A 16,472-nucleotide genomic window follows, 5' to 3' on the forward strand; every position below is an offset into this window, starting at 1 on the left:
AAATATCTGAACTGGAGACAGGAGAAGGGCCCCATGGTTCAGGAACAGAGAGTGGCTCAAGTTGAGGATCAGGGCGATGTCCGGTGGAAGCTGTCCAGAGTGCGGGGCTAGGGTTAGAGAACTCTGGTGTGAAGGCAGTGGGACAATTCAAATTAAAGAAAATAAAGAATTCAGTTCCTTGGTCACAGTAGTCTGGTTTCAAGTGCTCAACAATAGCCACACATGGCTCATGGCCACCATGCTGCACAGACACGGAACATTGCTGTCCTCACAGGGCTGGTCTAGAATCCCAGGTTTGAGGGCTAGATATTTGTTGTGAGTGAATGGGGACATCCTCATGGAAACTGCAGTCTAGCTGGGCTTGAGGACCCCTTGGCAGTCTCCCTATCTCCTGGGGGACAAGGCTATCCAATTCAGAGGCTACTGCCATCCTTTGGGGAGGAAGTGATGAAGGTCCAGGCTTGGTAAAGGCAGCAGAAAAGAAAATACAAATGAGGCAAAAGAGAAGTTAAGACAATTTAGGGGGGAACAAGAAGGAGATACAAAGATTCCTTAGAGATTTCTGGCTTGGATAAATGGGGAAAATGGTGGTGACAGAATACAGACTTTGGGAGTGAAAGCTGAGGCATTTGGTTTGGTCCAAGTGAATGTGGTAGATGAGAGAATTTAATGCACTTGTAGGCTAGAAGCCCAGGATCAGAATTCTAGAGGGAGGGTGGTGGAGACTGGAAGTGAAAGACTCCAGAATCAAACATGCAGTCATAATGGAAACTGCGAGGGTGGGTCAGTTCTTTGGGGGAAAGAATGCAGTGAAAGATGGGAAGGGACCAGGGTCTGAACCTACGTGATGCCCACGGTGAGGAGCTGGGATGAAGGAGAGGGCTGTGGACCTCAACAGATGGAAGGAGGACTGTCCCTGCAAGCCAGGGTGGAGGAGAACAGGCCCTGGGAAGTGGGCTTCAGGTGTGACCAGCCCTGAGTGACGGGTAAGGTGTGAGAGGGCAGGCGGCATGAGACAGTAGGATCAGAAATCACTCCAGAGGAGATTCTCAAGGAAACAGGCAGGAAGTCAACTAACCTGACAAGAGTTCTAGAGTTGAAGGGACAAGGAGAAACAGGGTGATGAAAGGGGAGATGTCAAGCAAGGTTTCTTTCCAGGTGAGAGAGGAGCACAGGTTTGAAAGCAGAAGGCTGGGGCTGGGGTGGGGGGAGAAACCCAAGATGGAACAGCATGAGAAACCCCTTGGAAGCGGGTACTAGATGGGCTCTGGAATAGCCACGACAGGCTGAGCCAAGCAGCCCTTCCCTTCACCTAGGGCTGCTGGGAAGGGAGAGGCCCTCCAGGGAAGACGAAGAGCTGCTACCACAGCCAGAATCTGACCTCCTGTGGAGAGCAAAAGCCATCTGTTCAGAGGAGCTGTGTGGAGCTGCTGTTACGGGCTGAGCTGCATCCCCCCAAAATTTATGTTGAAACTTGAGCCTTCCAGTACCTCAGAATATGACCCTATTTGGAGATACGGGGTTTAAAGAGGTAATTCAGTTATGGTGAAGCCAAGGGGCGGGGGTCCTAATCCAAACAGATGGTGTCCTTTAAGAGAAAATTTGGACACACAGAGACGCCAGGGGTACGCGCACCGAGAAAAGGCCGCGTGAGGACACAGTGAGAAAGAGCCCATCTGCAAGGCAAGCAGAGAGGCCTCAGAAGAAACCAGATCTGCCAACACCCTGCACTTGGACTTCAGCCCCCAGAACCGACAGACAATATACTTGGGTTGTGCAAGCCTCCGGTGTGTGGAACTTTGATGTGGCAGCCGTAAGGACAAAAACAGCTGTGGACAGGCTCTGGAGGCTGCGAGGGAGCACCACCGGCCCTGGCATGGCAGCCAAGAGTGAACAAGGATGATGATGGTGGCAGCACACCATGAGATCACGTGACCCTGAAGTCCCGCTCCACACTATTCTTGGCAGCCCTGGTAAACCTATGTGGCTAGAAGTAGAGCCTGAACTGGTCTCCACCTTCCTGTGTCACCAGTAAATGGACTGAAGGCCAAAACTTTGTTTGTTCTATGCATTTGCATCTTCCGCTGTTTGCATTAGTTAGCATTTGAAGCTGGTTTGGTTCCTATTAGTAAAGACAGTTTTAAATGTTAATGAAGTTCTATATCCTCTGCCATACATATTTTATACAAGCATCTGCTGAAATCCATTAATTGGGCACAGGGCTCAGAAGGACATACTTCCTGGGTCGGAAAGCAGAATTCCCGATTCAAAAACCTGGTTTCTCACAGAGAGCGGGGCTCAGCGCTTGCAGCGTTAACCCAGGATCTCACTGTCCTTTCTCCCATTGGGTTCTTTCCCCAACCAAACACCAGCAGGGCACCTCACAGGGTTTCCAGGTCACAGGAAAAGAGGGAGATTCCCAGGTGAATCGTCAGACTCATAAAAACCAGACGTGGCCAAGGTAGAAGCAGGACCTGAGCCCCCTGCTGCCCAGTGTGTGGCTACCTTCTCCCTGTTGCTTCCATTCCAGCTCACTCTCTGCTCCATCCCCAAATCCAGGCCTTCGAGACCCTTCTCTGTCCCCTTGCAGCAAGGTAGTGCAGAGAGGCTCTGGAGCTGGGCTTGGGTTTAAATACTGTCCTGTGGTTCCCTGAGCTGTGGGACGTAAAGCATGTCCCTCAGCCTTTCAGGGCCTTGGTTCCCCCCTTCCCAAGACATGAAGAGGAGAAGGAAAATTCATTGTAAAGCATTAAGCTACATGGTAAAGAAGTTACAGGACAGAGTGCACGCCTGAATACCAGCCCCCCACCCCAATACCCCTCTTCCCCAGATGGACCCCCAGAGGACTTCTCGTTCATTCCTTCACCTATTCAAATGCCACACTGCGTCAGCTGAGCTCTGCACCCGACACGGAATCGCTCGCACTGCTCCTGAAGCTCCTTCTCCCAGGGTCCTCAGTGGAGGTAACACTCTTGCTGGTCCAGATGCTTACACTCACAGCTCTCCTTGGGTTACTAACTAGCTTCCTCTTCTCTGTGGTCACCCATCTTATTATCTTATTATTAATGTCAGCCCCGTGTCTCATTCCCTTCTCCAACACCTTACTCTTTTGCACTAGCCATTGTCAGAGACGAATATCCTAGAAGGAAAATAAAATCCAACGATCTTTGCAAATCCTGCAGCAGCTATCGGCCGCATGGTCAGGCCAGCAGCTAACATCCTCCAGCTGCCTGCCCCCGGTCCATCCCTCTGAGGAGGAAGGAGCTCAGTCCCCTCTTCCAGAGAGTCAGCCCAAGGGAGCAACCCCTCCTGGCCTAGCTCTGCTCCCCGAATTTTGATGCCCTTGGGGTACTTTGTTCACTGTTGCTCTCAGAATACCTCTTTTTTTTTTTTAAAGATTTTATTTATTTATTTGACAGAGAGAGATCAAAAGTAGACAGAGAGGCAGGCAGAGAGAGAGAGAGAGGGAAGCAGGCTCCCCGCTGAGCAGAGAGCCCGATGCGGGACTCGATCCCAGGACCCTGAGATCATGACCTGAGCCGAAGGCAGCGGCTTAACCCACTGAGCCACCCAGGCGCCCAGAATATCTCTTTCTATCCCTCTCTCTGCTGGCTTCATTTTACCTGGAGCCCAGGCCTCTCTCCTCAGCTCACCTATACATCCCACTACCTGACTCTCCTCTCCCCCAACACATAGTGCAAACCCAACATCCAAAAGCGAATCCAGGATCTTTTCCCCAAACCTGCTGCTTGCCCTTCCCAAGGGCTCCTCCCTACCATCTCCTGTCACTAACATCTGTCGATTCGATCCCCTAAATACCTCCTTGGTCTGCCACTTTCCACATCCCCACTGTCAAGATTCTAGTCCCGACAGTACCACCTCTTCGGCCTCCGGGCCCCTGTCCCCGCCCTAATACAGCCATCATTCCAAGGCCATCAGTTCACGGTTTAAACCTCTCCAATGCCAGCCACTGCCACCGAGGATCGAGTCCAGCTCATCTCACAAGGGCCTTCGAGATCCGTCCCCAGCTCTCATCCCATCTTTTTTCTTACTCTTCCTTCTTGGGGATCTCGGTCACCCAGGCCCTCGATGCTCAATGTTGGTGGTTTTCCAAATCAAATGTGCATTGTGAGCACCTGGGAAATTGGCTAGAAACACAGCTCCTGGCTGTCTGGGGCATGCTGATGCTGTGGGGCCCTGCCTCACCCTTTGGAGGGGGCTGTTCTATCCCCCACACCCAATGCCTTTCCATTTCTGTAGCACCAGCCTTCTGGCTTCAGCTCTTGACTGCCGACTCTGGTACCTTCTTCCGGAAGCCCTCAGCTCACGCATCACTAGGTCCATGCTGGGCTCCACGCCCCTTTGAGGCGGTTGTGTGTCAGCACTCATCAGAGGCATCACGACTGCAACATGCAGACCCCACAGCAAGCTTCCCGGGGACAGGAACAGGGCCCGTTTTGTTCATCATTCGTACACCCAGTGCCTAGCACGGTACCTGGTACATGCTTGGAAAGCTATTAAAGGAATGAGCACAGCTCCTGAGGATCTCTGTTAACCTGAGAGTTCCCAAGAACATTCCACCCCAGCCCTGTAACTCTGATCCTGGGAGAGAAAGCCGTGGAGCTCGAGTCCCTGTGCAACTTTCCATGAGAAGGAGCTGCCTCCTTGCTCTGTCACCAACTAAATCAAAGCTGTTGGGTGCTGAGCCTTCCACTCTAAAGGGGAGACTGAGACTAGAAGACATGAAGCAGCCCAGTGAAAGCATCGTGAATCAAAGCCCGAACTTGGAAGCCTGCTGGGAAACCAGGGGCAGTGCTGGGGAGGCTGGCCTCCTGACTGAGCAACCCACAGACTGCTTCTGCCCCAGCCTGCCCAAACCCTGACCGACTCCTGGCCTGCTGAGCCTTCCTTTCACACCGGCATAGGGGAGGAGGTCGGCATCCACAGAAGTTTCCAGACTGCTCCGTCTGAAGGTACAGGAGGGCCTCTCCCATGAATCAGCGAGGCAGAAGCCCTGAGCAAAAATTTAGGAGATATTTACAGGGCCTGAAGTGTGGGTCTCTCTGTGTCAAAGGATCTGAGACAATGGAAAGCAAAGGAGAATGAGGGAGGTAGCAGCAACAGCCTTGGGTACATGGAGGTCCCTGGGTGTCTGCTTCTCTAGGGACATTTCCCTTTTTAGGTAGCTAACTAAAAATAGACATCAAACCCTTTGCAGTTCCCAAAATCAGCATTAACTTTTCAACCACAGGCTCCTGAAGGTGACGCAGGCTGGGTGAAGGACGGAGGGAGCACTCAGGCACAGGGCTGTGTCAGGGAAGGAGGGCAGCTGTGGGGACCCAAGGAGGGAAAGCCGAATCCCACTGCCCTGCACTTGGGCATACGCAGGCTCTGGGACAACCCTCAACTTCCTCACCAATGGCACACACGGGGCCTCTTCCAGGACGTCCTTATAGACAGACCTATGGAGGATTATGGGTCACTTCCCCAGAATTAACATCTCTGGGCAAATTTCCTAAACACATCCCATCGTAGCAAAGGCTGTCACACAAGAAATTCCAGAGGAACACTGCTCTTCTTGTTATGGCAAACACTCATCCCCCAGGACACAGAATGCCAGGATGGTTGTGCAAGAGGCACCCAGCATGGCCAGGACAGCAGCGCCAAAGTCCTCCCACTTCATGGGATCACGGGAGACAGGGGAAGACGGGGGAAGGAGCTGGAAGCAGCGGCCCGGGGTGGGGGGAGGGGAGTCACAGGGTCCATGCATGGCAGGGTGTGGGGGTGATATTAGGCACTATCCCTCCTCACTGAGCAATACTTTGGTAGAGAGACACTAGGAGTTGGTGCCAGCTTTCAAAGGCATGTGTGGAAATACCCCAAGTTTTCTTCCAGGAGGCCCAGTGTCAAGCAAATCTTGATGCCAGACCTCAACCTGTCCAGCACTGCCTTCCAGCTCTTTGAATCCTATTGTGGCTTAACACTCCCCATCACTTTGGGACAATATTTAAAAGAAAGGTGGGATACTGGGGGAATCTTTCAGGAAAACTGGGCACTAGTCTGGACATCCAAAGATGCTTTCAAGTTGACCTGATTTTTTTTTTTCAAGATTTTATGTATTTATTTGACAGAGAGAGACATAGCGAGAGAGGGAACACAAGCAGGGGGAGTGGGAAAGGAAGAAAGCAGGCTTCCCGCCAAGCAGAGAGCCCAATGTGGGGCTCGATCCCAGGACCCTGGAATCATGACCCGAGCCGAAGGCAGATGCTTAACATCTGAGCCACCCAGGCACCCCAAGTTGACCTGACTTTTGGTTTTGGAGAGACACACATACGGGAGGCCAAGGCAAAGGTATCTAAAAGCATAATCTGGGATGGTCCGTCACTGTACTGAAGCCAAAGTGACGAATGTCAGGCCAATGCCAGGCAGGGAATACGAAGGGGTGTCCGGTTTGCATCATCCCCAGATCCCAGAAGTACAAGAGAGGCAGGGACCCTTAAAGCCCGGGAACTCATGAATCTATTTGAAAAATCAAAAGCTTATTATTTCTCTACCACAGGCTAGGCATGGACATTTCAGAAATGAACAAGCCCTAGTTCCTGTCCTTAAGTTATCAAAGTATCCTATGCTCATTTATCTCTTTTCTAAGAGACCATCAGCTCTACAGACTGATAGGAGGAATCCCTGAGTCCATTACCAGCAGGCACTGCCGTGTCCATATTCTCCAGAACCAGCTCCAAAGTCCTATCAATGCCTCCCTGACACAAAACACTATGCAGCTGGTCTACCTGAAGCCTGGACCTTCTGCTTCAAGCCTCCTCCCCATCAGGAAGTTTCTGCTACCGTGTAACACAAGCCATACTCACTGAAGCTTCAACCCATTCTACAGCAGATGATTTGAAGGGGGGTCAGCGGACCTCATCTGAACTGTGTCACTCGACAAAAACAACAACAAAGGCATTTCATTGAATGGACTGAAGTCAGAGCTGGAAGAGCCTGGGCTCAGTTGGAGACAGTCCCCATCTGACAGGCCCAGAGACAAATGGCTTTGACAAGGCCACATGTTCAATCAGAGGCAGAACCAAGACATTTGTCCCTTGCTTTCTAGCCTAGTGGCTTCTCTGGCTATGTCTTGTGTCTGAGCACCGCCCCAGAACCGGGCATAGTAAAGGGGCATCTGGAGGTCCAACGAGGATGCTTCCATCTCCCCGTGCCTACTCAACTCAAGCAGTCTTGGATGCATCTCCCCTCGGCCCATGCACTTCTTGTTCTTTCTCCAAAGGTAGGAGGCAATCACTCTGGACTGGAAGAGTGGATGGGAGTGTTCCAGAAGTGTGACAGTAAGTTCCCATCGAGAGGTAAAAAGTAGCATTAATAGGAAATCATGACAACTGACAAAAACTGAATATAGACCATGCATTAAATAGTAGTATGGGTTTAATGTTAAAAGTCTTGATTTTAATAACTGCATTGTGCTTATGCTCTTAGGAGATACACAATGACATGTGTGGAGATCAAGGGCATGATGCCTCTACTTTATCCATACACGGTGTATGTACATCTAATCTATATGACGTATGGCGAATATGTGAATATAAACATAGCATATCTATATCTGCATGAAAACCTGATGAATGGTGAATAAATTCATATGAATACATACATAGGGACAACGGAACAAAACATAAATAATTGGTGGATCTAAGTAACAGGTATACAAGATTTCCTTGTACTATTCTTGTAACTTTTCAATAAATCTGAAATTATACCAAAATAAAGTCATAAAAAACATTCCTCTTGGGAGGCTTGGGGCAAACACCCTGACAGGTCTGGGGATCCCAGCGAGCATGGCAGGGGTCCCCCTCCTCGTCCCCTCAGCAACCATGGCAGCAGACCCCTGCCCTCGTGGTCTGGGGGGAACACGGCCGAGGTGTGTGTGGACAGCATAAAGTACGCCCGTGAGACCGGCAAGCACAAGGCTCTGCAGCAGGAGCGTGGATCAGGGCTGGCCTCAAGGTTCCAGATCTTATCAGCTGTCAGACCCCAGGTGGGACCATTTAGTGCTCTAGGGCTCAGTTTTGCTCCTCTGTAAAATGGGAACAACCACTCATCGCTCAGCTGAGTGAGCCCTGCTTGAAGTGATAGAGCCTAGGCACCTCACCTGACACCTGTCACACGGAAGGTGGGGGTGGGGTGCCGCGCAGGTGCTAAGTGAGCACCTGAGTCGGTGGGGGCCGGGGGGTGGGTGCCCATAACATTCCTTCTGGCATCTGTGCAGTTCCTCCCTCCAGCGTTCTAACAATGTTACCATTGCACTTCAACCACACCACATTCCTCTCTCCTTCCTAACCTGGCCCAGAGTTCCCCTCATTCCAAATCACGGCAAACTGCCACTCCGCGCTCCTGGACTTGGGACTTGGTGTCTGGCACGTTAGTTGTACTTCTGTCCATTTCCTCCCATCCCGCCGCCTGGGTTGGCCAATGGACTTGGTTTTGCCCTCACGGTCCTCAGCAGGACTCCTAGTGGCTCCCAGGCCACTGCGTGGACATGGGCTGTCTACCCTCATACCTGACAGCTCGCGCTCAGGACTGAACAACACGGCTGAGGGCGGGGTGGTCATGTGGGGAGGGATCTGGCTATGATCTGTTTGACAAGAAAAACACTTGGCCTTCCCTTGGTTACTGGCAGCAGAGATGGATTTCCTAGTTAGATTAGGTACTTCCCAGTGCTTGAAAAAAATGAACACACATATACAGCCAGAGCTCTCGGGGACAGGAGACTCTGGGCTTTTTCATGGGATCAGAGACATCTGGGATGAGGGATGGCTATGCTAAGAGAAAAAGGCAAGCTGCAGAGGTGTCCAGAATGCATGATGTATTTACATCTTATATGTAAATGCTCAGAAAAAAACAACTATGAATATAATTGAGGAGGTGAGTAGAACTGGGGGTAGACAAAAGAGGGCTTTCATGTGGTCCGTGGAACATTTCTATACTTTTTAGCATGTTTAAGGAAGAATGCATGCATATTTAACGTATGTAATTAATAAATACTATAAATTATCCCAAAAAGTGAGAATATAATTGCAGGTGAAGGTCTAAAAGACACCATCTCCATTTCCTATCTCCGAGCAGCTGCCTTCTCAGGAGCCTTTGGGAAGGAAGCTCCATGGTTTTCTAGAAGCATCTGGAGAACTCGATAGGTTTCTGAGCACAGGTGTGTAAGCGGGTGGAGGTAACCAGAACTACTTTGCTAAAGCTTTCAATGCTAAGGGGGTGATGGGTGGGGGTGATGAGAGGCTGTGAGGATGGACCATTCAAAGTAGTCATTACTGTGCATGCAGACACACTTTTCCAGTCCTTTGTGGGGTTAGACATCTGTCCTGTCCATAACTGTGACACAAAGGCTAGAGTTAAATTCCCCTTCTACACACAAGCAGTGTCTGCTGGAGTCTGTCCAGTCATGAATGTGTGCATTTGCTATGGAAAGGAGGATAAGCAGTTTCCGCCAGCCCGCCCCTCCCCCTAAGCAGTACCACTGACTGATCCCTACTCCCCACTCCCTCGAGAGGGGTAAGAACCTTGGCTTCCAGCTCTGCTTCCAGCATCTTGCTCCCTCCCTGAAGAGTGGAGACTGGGGGCTGGTATCAGAGATGGTCTGAGGACCTGGGCATAACGGGCCCCAAGGCAGTGCCACACTTAACAGAGACAGGAAAGGAGAAGCCCTCTGCTTCGCAAGCCCAACAGTGCAGGCACGCCGTGCTTCCAGCCTGACTGACCACACGCCAGAATGGCCCAGGAGCTTGAACAAATACTGAAGCCTGGATCCTACCCTCAGAGATCCTGATTTAACTGAGCCGGGGTGCCCCAGCAGCAGAGGTTTCAAAAGCTCTCCAGGTGAATCTAATATATAGCCGGGGTTGAGCCCCCATCCCAGAACTGGACGATGACAACTTGATCGGCCTCCCCCGCAGCCTTCCCTCCTCCAGCACAAAGGCCCAGCTCTCGGGGCCCAGCTGCTCCCCGTCTCCAGCCTGTATTCTCCTGCACGACTCTCCGCTTAACCCACACCTCACTTCCCCCAGGATCTGCCTGGAAAGGGTGTCCCGGAGCTGAGGACAGGAGGCCACTGGTGACCCCGCTCAAGCTTCCTGAGCTCCTGCTTCTGCCCCCAGGAGGGGTGAAGGACGGACTCAGGCCCCTATGTCACAAGCACCCCATGCTCTTCTAAATCCCATTTTCTCATAACTCATAGAGCACGGGCCCCAGTCATCCTCTTGGAAAACAGAATCACCAACCTGTTCTTACAAGGTTTTTCTTACAATTAGGCGTGCATTTCCAGCAACTCATTAAATGTATGCTTCTGGTCATCTGAGCTCTTCATTTTGGTTAAAAATCCATTGGACATTATAGTTCCAGTTCAGCTACCCCATGTGCAGAAGGCTGAGCTCCCCCCCCAACCCCGACAGCTGGCTGGTATGTGTATGGGGAACCCAAGCTCATCATTAGTAACATAAATATGTAGCTCAGAAAGGAAGAGAATAAAACGAAGTCACAGAACTCAGCCTTGTCACGGAAAATGAGACTCAGCCTTTGAATTAATCAAGCTCAATCACTTTGCCCTATTAGTATGGGTAATTAAGAGACTGCCTTCTTCTTCTTCTTCTTCTTTTTTTTTTTTTTTAAAAAAAACACAGAGTGTATGGGGGAGGCGGCAGGTATGACTGGGTGGTGATGAGCGTGAGGCTCACTTGTAAGGACGGCGGCCACGGGTGGTAAGGTCAGAGCTATAGCTTGGAAAGGTCTACCCAGCAGGAAAAACTCACCTGGGAGGAACTGGGAGAAGGAGTCTTGGTGAGAAGTACTGAAGGCCTGAGTGAGGTAGCGAGTGGATGTGGACGTGCGGAGGCTGGGAGAGGTGGGCCGTGCCAAGTGGCCCCTGGCCTGGGCACCGGGACTTAATGGGGCTCGCCGGGGTGCAGGCAAGGAGGCCGGGGCTCTGACGCTGGCCCTCAGTGCTAGGCCACTGAAGAGCTGAACAAATACTTACTCTCTGTTCCTAGCACAGGGGGAAGAGAGCTCTTGGGCCTCCGGGCTTTCATCTCCGGGGCCTTGACATTCTCCTTGGTGGGAGCATCTGGAACAGAACAGGTAACCACAAACATCAGTTGGCTGCTGTCCTAGGAAATGAGCCGAGGAGGCATCTCAATAAAAAAATCCCACCCCGACCAAAATTAGAGCCCCCCCCCCACTGTGTCCCGCTCCCCATTCCACTCTGGGGGCCCTCAGTGCCTGCCAGGGGCAGGGGGCACCTTCCTCCACAGGAGCACCAAAGAAGGAGCGTCCACTCCACTGCGCCTTATAAATCAGGTGGAGAGAGCACAGTCGCCCAGGCAAGATAGATGAACAGGCTCTCGTGGGAGCTAGTTCACACGTTCCCCTCTGTGGCAGGCACGTGCTGCCAGGAGTCACGCCCTGGCAGGGCTAGAGCAGAGTCGGTGCCCTCTGCTTACCTCTCTCCCCTCTGTTCCCTTCACTGGGTCTTCACTCACTCGGGCGCACCGCTCTGCATTTCCCAAAGCCTGCTCTGCACAGAGAGGTCCCTCACACAGGAGGAGGAGGGGACGGGACCCATGCCCTCGGCTCACAGCCTGAGAGGCGCCTGTACCTTCTGATTCCTCAGACTGCCTTCTACATGTGGCCACTGACAGACCCCCAGACCAGACGGAGGTCTCGGAGCAGGCAGCCCGCACGCCTTCCGGCCCCTGTGTGGAGCCTTGGACCCATTATGGGAGCTTCTATACTCTTCGTCAAAGTAGACCCCACGAAACCCTGTGGAGCTGTCAGGGTAGACCTGAAATGGGATACGCATGGGTGCACGATTCTTTAAGCTTCTCCTTCACCTTCCCCGTCCACATTCATGCCAAGTGTGGACAAGGCCAGGGGAAACTCTCCCTTGTCAGGCCAGCAGAAAACATGGCGCTGGGCTGGGCATAAAAGGCCTTACCGGGCCTGAGGAGACTGGGCTTCAGGAAGTTTTGGGGAAACCACCCAGGAACTTGGATAAGAAGCAGCTGGTTAAAGAGCTATCACTATGTTCCAGCATTTTCCCCAGGAGCATTTTCCCCAAAGGGAACGCTCTTCAGGGATGGCTGGGAGCGAGCCTCCCCCTCAGAGCCCCTTCCTGCCATTCCCTTTCCTGCTCCTGACAGAGGAAGCTCAGAGGGAGGAAGGAGGGGGTGGGACTTTCCAACCATGCTTGGGCCGCATTCCTGTGGCTTGGCTGGGGAGGATGGGCCATCTTGCTGTCCTGCCTCCTAGATGGGGCAGTCCTAGCTGCTGACACGTGCCCTCTCCCAGGCTGGCTCCTGGGGGGTTGCGGGGTGGACACAGGTGGCACGGAACTAGGGCCTGGGGACGAACCCTTTCCCAGCACATGGACTCCTGATACTCCCATCTGGATGCATTACTCCTTCTAGATGGTATTTGTGTCTCTTTTCTGCCCAAGTAAATCCCCCGGACAAAGAGTCAAGCTTCCTTCCTAACCGAAAACCTGCCCACTCCCAGCGACAGCTGGGTAATCCAGGGACAGAGGCCTGGTGCAGGCACCGTCCAAGCTCACCAGCAGCTCCGAGGCACACGGGCCTCCGGGGCTGGGGAGCCTATCTCCGACGGAAGGAAGTGAGCCAAAAGCTGTACACATGTCACTACAGGAATGATGAAGCGTAGGCCTTAAGAAGAGCTTCCTAGCAGCCGGTGTATGACAGGGAATGGTCCTGAGGGGACAGAGCCACAAGAAGTCCTTTCAAGAGCACTTGATAACCTGGCCCCCTTCCCTCCCTCCGTTCCTCACTGTTATCCTCCTGCCACCTCTGTTAGAGCAAGAGGAACCCCAGACAGTGAGTCAGGGATCCTGCCTTCCGCCGCTGACACTGCCTATGTCTGGTCTCCTCAGCAGGTGGCCCATATGCCTGGTTCCGTGTGCATAATGGATGGAGGAGCAGAAAGTCCCATGGGGAGGGGATGGGATGATTTCACTTCCTCACACTGGGTGTTTTCCCCAGGCCTAACAGTCATTCCCAGCTACAGAAAAATCCTCAGTACACATTTGTCAACCTCTGTGGTCCTCAGTGTGGGCTGCCCATTAGCAGCACCTGTGCCCAGGTATCTCACTCCCCAGATCCTGGTTTCATTGGTCTAGTTAGGGGCCTGGGTGTCAATAAGATCCAGAAGCTCCACAGATGATTTTAATAGGGCACTTGTCTCTCTCTTCAGGCCATGTGTGTGCACATGTGTCTATGTGTGCGTACGTATGTGTATGTGCCTGCACGTTGAGAGGTGGTGATGGGGCCCAGGGAGGGTCTCGGGGACTAGTCTAAGACACAGGAATGCCGACCAGGGCTTCCCCTGATGTCTGCAGATCATGCCATACTCCAGGGCATGGGGTGGGTCTAGGATTCCCTTGTTTAGGGCCCTCCAATCAAGACCTGACAGGCACCAAGGACAATTTACAGAGAGCTGCACCCCAAAATGTGTTTGTTTCCCCCTTTTTCAAGGAAGAGGGGGAGAGAACCAAGTGTGCACAGAGTTCTACCTTCCTCGGCTTAAATACTCCCTTTGCCCGTCTTTCTTCTGGTGAGTTCTGGGACCTCACAGGAGGGAGATAAAGAAGGATCAAGGGGGGCGCCTGGGTGGCTCAGTGGGTTAAGCCGCTGCCTTCGGCTCAGGTCATGATCTCAGGGTCCTGGGATCGAGTTCCGCATCGGGCTCTCTGCTCAGCAGGGAGCCTGCTTCCCTCTCTCTCTCTCTCTCTCTGCCTGCCTCTCTGTCTACTTGTGATCTCTCTCTGTCAAATAAATAAATAAAATCTTTTTTTTTTAAATAAATAAAATCTTAAAAAAAAAAAAAAGGATCAAGGTTGTTGTTTTAACTGATGCATAACTGGAGGCATAAGCCAGCAAAGGATGAGAGGTCTAGTGCTCCTGGGTCCCCAAAGAAGGGGTGAGAGACTGAGTTCCCTTCTCCCCTCACAGGGTTGTGTTGGCCTTCGCCTCTAAGCATCCTTGGAGCACAGACCCAGAGAGGAGGGTTCTAGTTTTGGTTCTGTCACCAGCAATCTTGGGATCACAAGCAAATCATTTCAGCCACTCTGGGTCTCTATTCCTACATCTGTACAAAGGAAGTAACACCTATTTTCTCTACAGCACAGTGTTAAGAGACTCAAAGGACAGAATGTATCCAGTAGTGCTCGGGAAAGGAGAAAAGTGGATCATTTACCTACTAACTCATTCCTCCTGCATACCACGTTTCCTCACCTCCCTCCGAGTCTGCTTTAAAATTCTCCGCCTTCCAGGGGTGCCTGGGTGGCTCAGTGGGTTAAAGCCTCTGCCTTCGGCCCAGGTCATGATCCCAGGGCCTGGGATCGAGTCCCACATCGGGCTCTCTGCTCAGCAGGGAGCCTGCTTCCTCCTTTCTCTGCCTGCCTCTCTGCCTACTTGTGATCTCTGTCAAATAAATAAATAAAATCTTTAAAAAAAAAAAAAAATTCTCCGCCTTCCAAACGCCTTGGCTGACCAACCCACACCCACATGTTGCCCATTTCCCGCCTCTGCATCTGTCCTCAGCTTCTGAGTGCTGGCCTGACACTGACGTGTCAGTACACTACCCTGTCTGTGCACTGAGCTTTGTTTTTATAAGTTCTGTGCACTCTATCTTTCCATCTGACCATGAGGAAAGGGGCTCGAGTTTCCCTTTCAAGCCAGGCACACCCCCAGACTTGGAGCACCCCCCCACCAGCGGTGGGCCTGGCCTCCTCTTCCCTTGGCAGTCCTCCCACCCCGCGGGGGCTGTGCGAACACCACAAGCCACTAGCCCTCCGTGAGAACAGCAGCGAGGGGCAGGCTAGAGGGACCGTGTGCTTAATCAGAACCAGCTTTATGATTGCATGGCTGCCCAGGGGATAAAAATAATAGTCACACAAGTCTAAGAGCAGCTTGTATTTTCTATTTTAATCAGTTGGTAATGAAACCGGACTCCATTTCTAGATCTGGGCCCCAGGGCTGGAGTCCATGGCTGGCCTGGTTGTGCCCCCAAAGACGGATGGGGGAGGAAGATGGCAGTATGGAGAGGTGGGGGGCCTTGACATGGAGTGGAAAATGTGTCCTTATATGGGCAACGGCTCACCCCTTCCACTCCTGGGCTAGCTCCAGACCCAGCCCTCCTTCTGTCTTCTCCAACAGGCCGGTTCCCTGAGACACAAGCCCAAGGAAGGGGGCTTCTAGAAGGGGGTCCCAGCTTCCAGGAGCTCCATGAGAGGGCAGGGCAGAGGGGCTGGCCTCCTTCTCTGCCCGAGGGCAGGCAGCAAGCTGGCATCCACAGAAGAGAGGGTGCTTCAGGCGGGAGAAAAGTTCTCTGGCTCTGCTGTTGGGGGCCTCTGAGCCCTTGGGCAAGCTCCCTGACCTTTTCTGAGCCTGACCTTCACCAGGAACACAGGAATCACACCCCAACTGAGTGAATGGGCTGGGTTACTTAGTTGTGCCTGGCACGATGCTACATGCTTTAAGTGCTTACTTCAGGTTGAACCACAGCTTTGGCAATACTCAAGTGTCTTTGGCCCACCGGAACAGCAATTTTATTTAGTTCAGTCTAATGCATGTTAGCTGCCAGTGACGACCGGAAGGACAAATGTGAAAGTGGGAGCAAACTTGTTACTATGGCAAGGACTCAGGCCAACGAAAGAAGGATGCATCGAAATCTGCTCGGTTAAGATCAGAGGCACCTGACGGTCGTGGCCGCAGGTGGCGCGGCAGTGAGGCTCCAGGGCTCCTGTTTAAATGCCCAGCCAGCTAGTCATTAGCTGTGTGGACTTCAGCAGGCCACTCAGTCCCTCACGCCTCAATTCAGGCTTTTCTACTGTCACCCCACAAGCCCCCTTGTCACAGTTACAAATCACCTCTGGGTTGCCAAACCCAATGGCCAGCGCTCAGGCTCACCTTATTCTCCTTGGCAGCCACATCCGATGCACTGATCCCATCATTCCTTTCTTACTGAAGTGGCCACCGTTTGACTTCAGGGACACTGCTTTCTCCAGGATTTCTTCCTATCCCACCATGCCTATTCCTTCTCGGTCTCCTCGGCGGACCTCTGTCCTGCCCTCCTTCTCTTCCTGCCCCCTCCATCCACATCCACCCTAGGGACCTCGTTCAATCCCAGGACACTCAGTGGCCTCTTGTGTGGACGGCTCCCCATCTCCTGCCTCCAACCCCAACCTCCTTACCCAGCTCCAGGTTCATCTAAATGCCTGCCTATGTGACATGCCCACCTGGACATCTGAGGGACATCTTACACTTCACAGGGGCAAAATTCTTCATTGCCCCGCCCCTTATGTGCCCATCCAGAAAGTAGTACCAGTGTTATCTGTGCTCCTGTATGAAAACCAAGTTGCCTCTCACTTCCCTTTTCTCTCTCCACTT

The 16,472-nt window shown here is 52.3% G+C and overlaps 1 protein-coding gene across 6 annotated transcripts in view; it reads right to left on the reverse strand.

Moving 5' to 3' along the window:
• The window catches only part of LOC111154981 (myosin light chain kinase), a 174,293-nt gene that overhangs the window by 52,786 nt on the left and 105,035 nt on the right, over positions 1–16,472 (reverse strand). For all 6 annotated transcript variants that reach the window (XM_022514943.1, XM_022514945.1, XM_022514949.1 and 3 more), the window contains one exon: positions 11,051–11,137. In XM_022514943.1, the coding sequence (XP_022370651.1) occupies positions 11,051–11,137 (87 nt within the window). The remainder of the gene's footprint in view (positions 1–11,050; positions 11,138–16,472) is intronic.

Source organism: Enhydra lutris, unplaced genomic scaffold (assembly GCF_002288905.1).
Source record: "Enhydra lutris kenyoni isolate GAN:26980312 unplaced genomic scaffold, ASM228890v2 scaffoldscaffold39, whole genome shotgun sequence".
Lineage (NCBI taxonomy): Eukaryota > Metazoa > Chordata > Mammalia > Carnivora > Mustelidae > Enhydra > Enhydra lutris.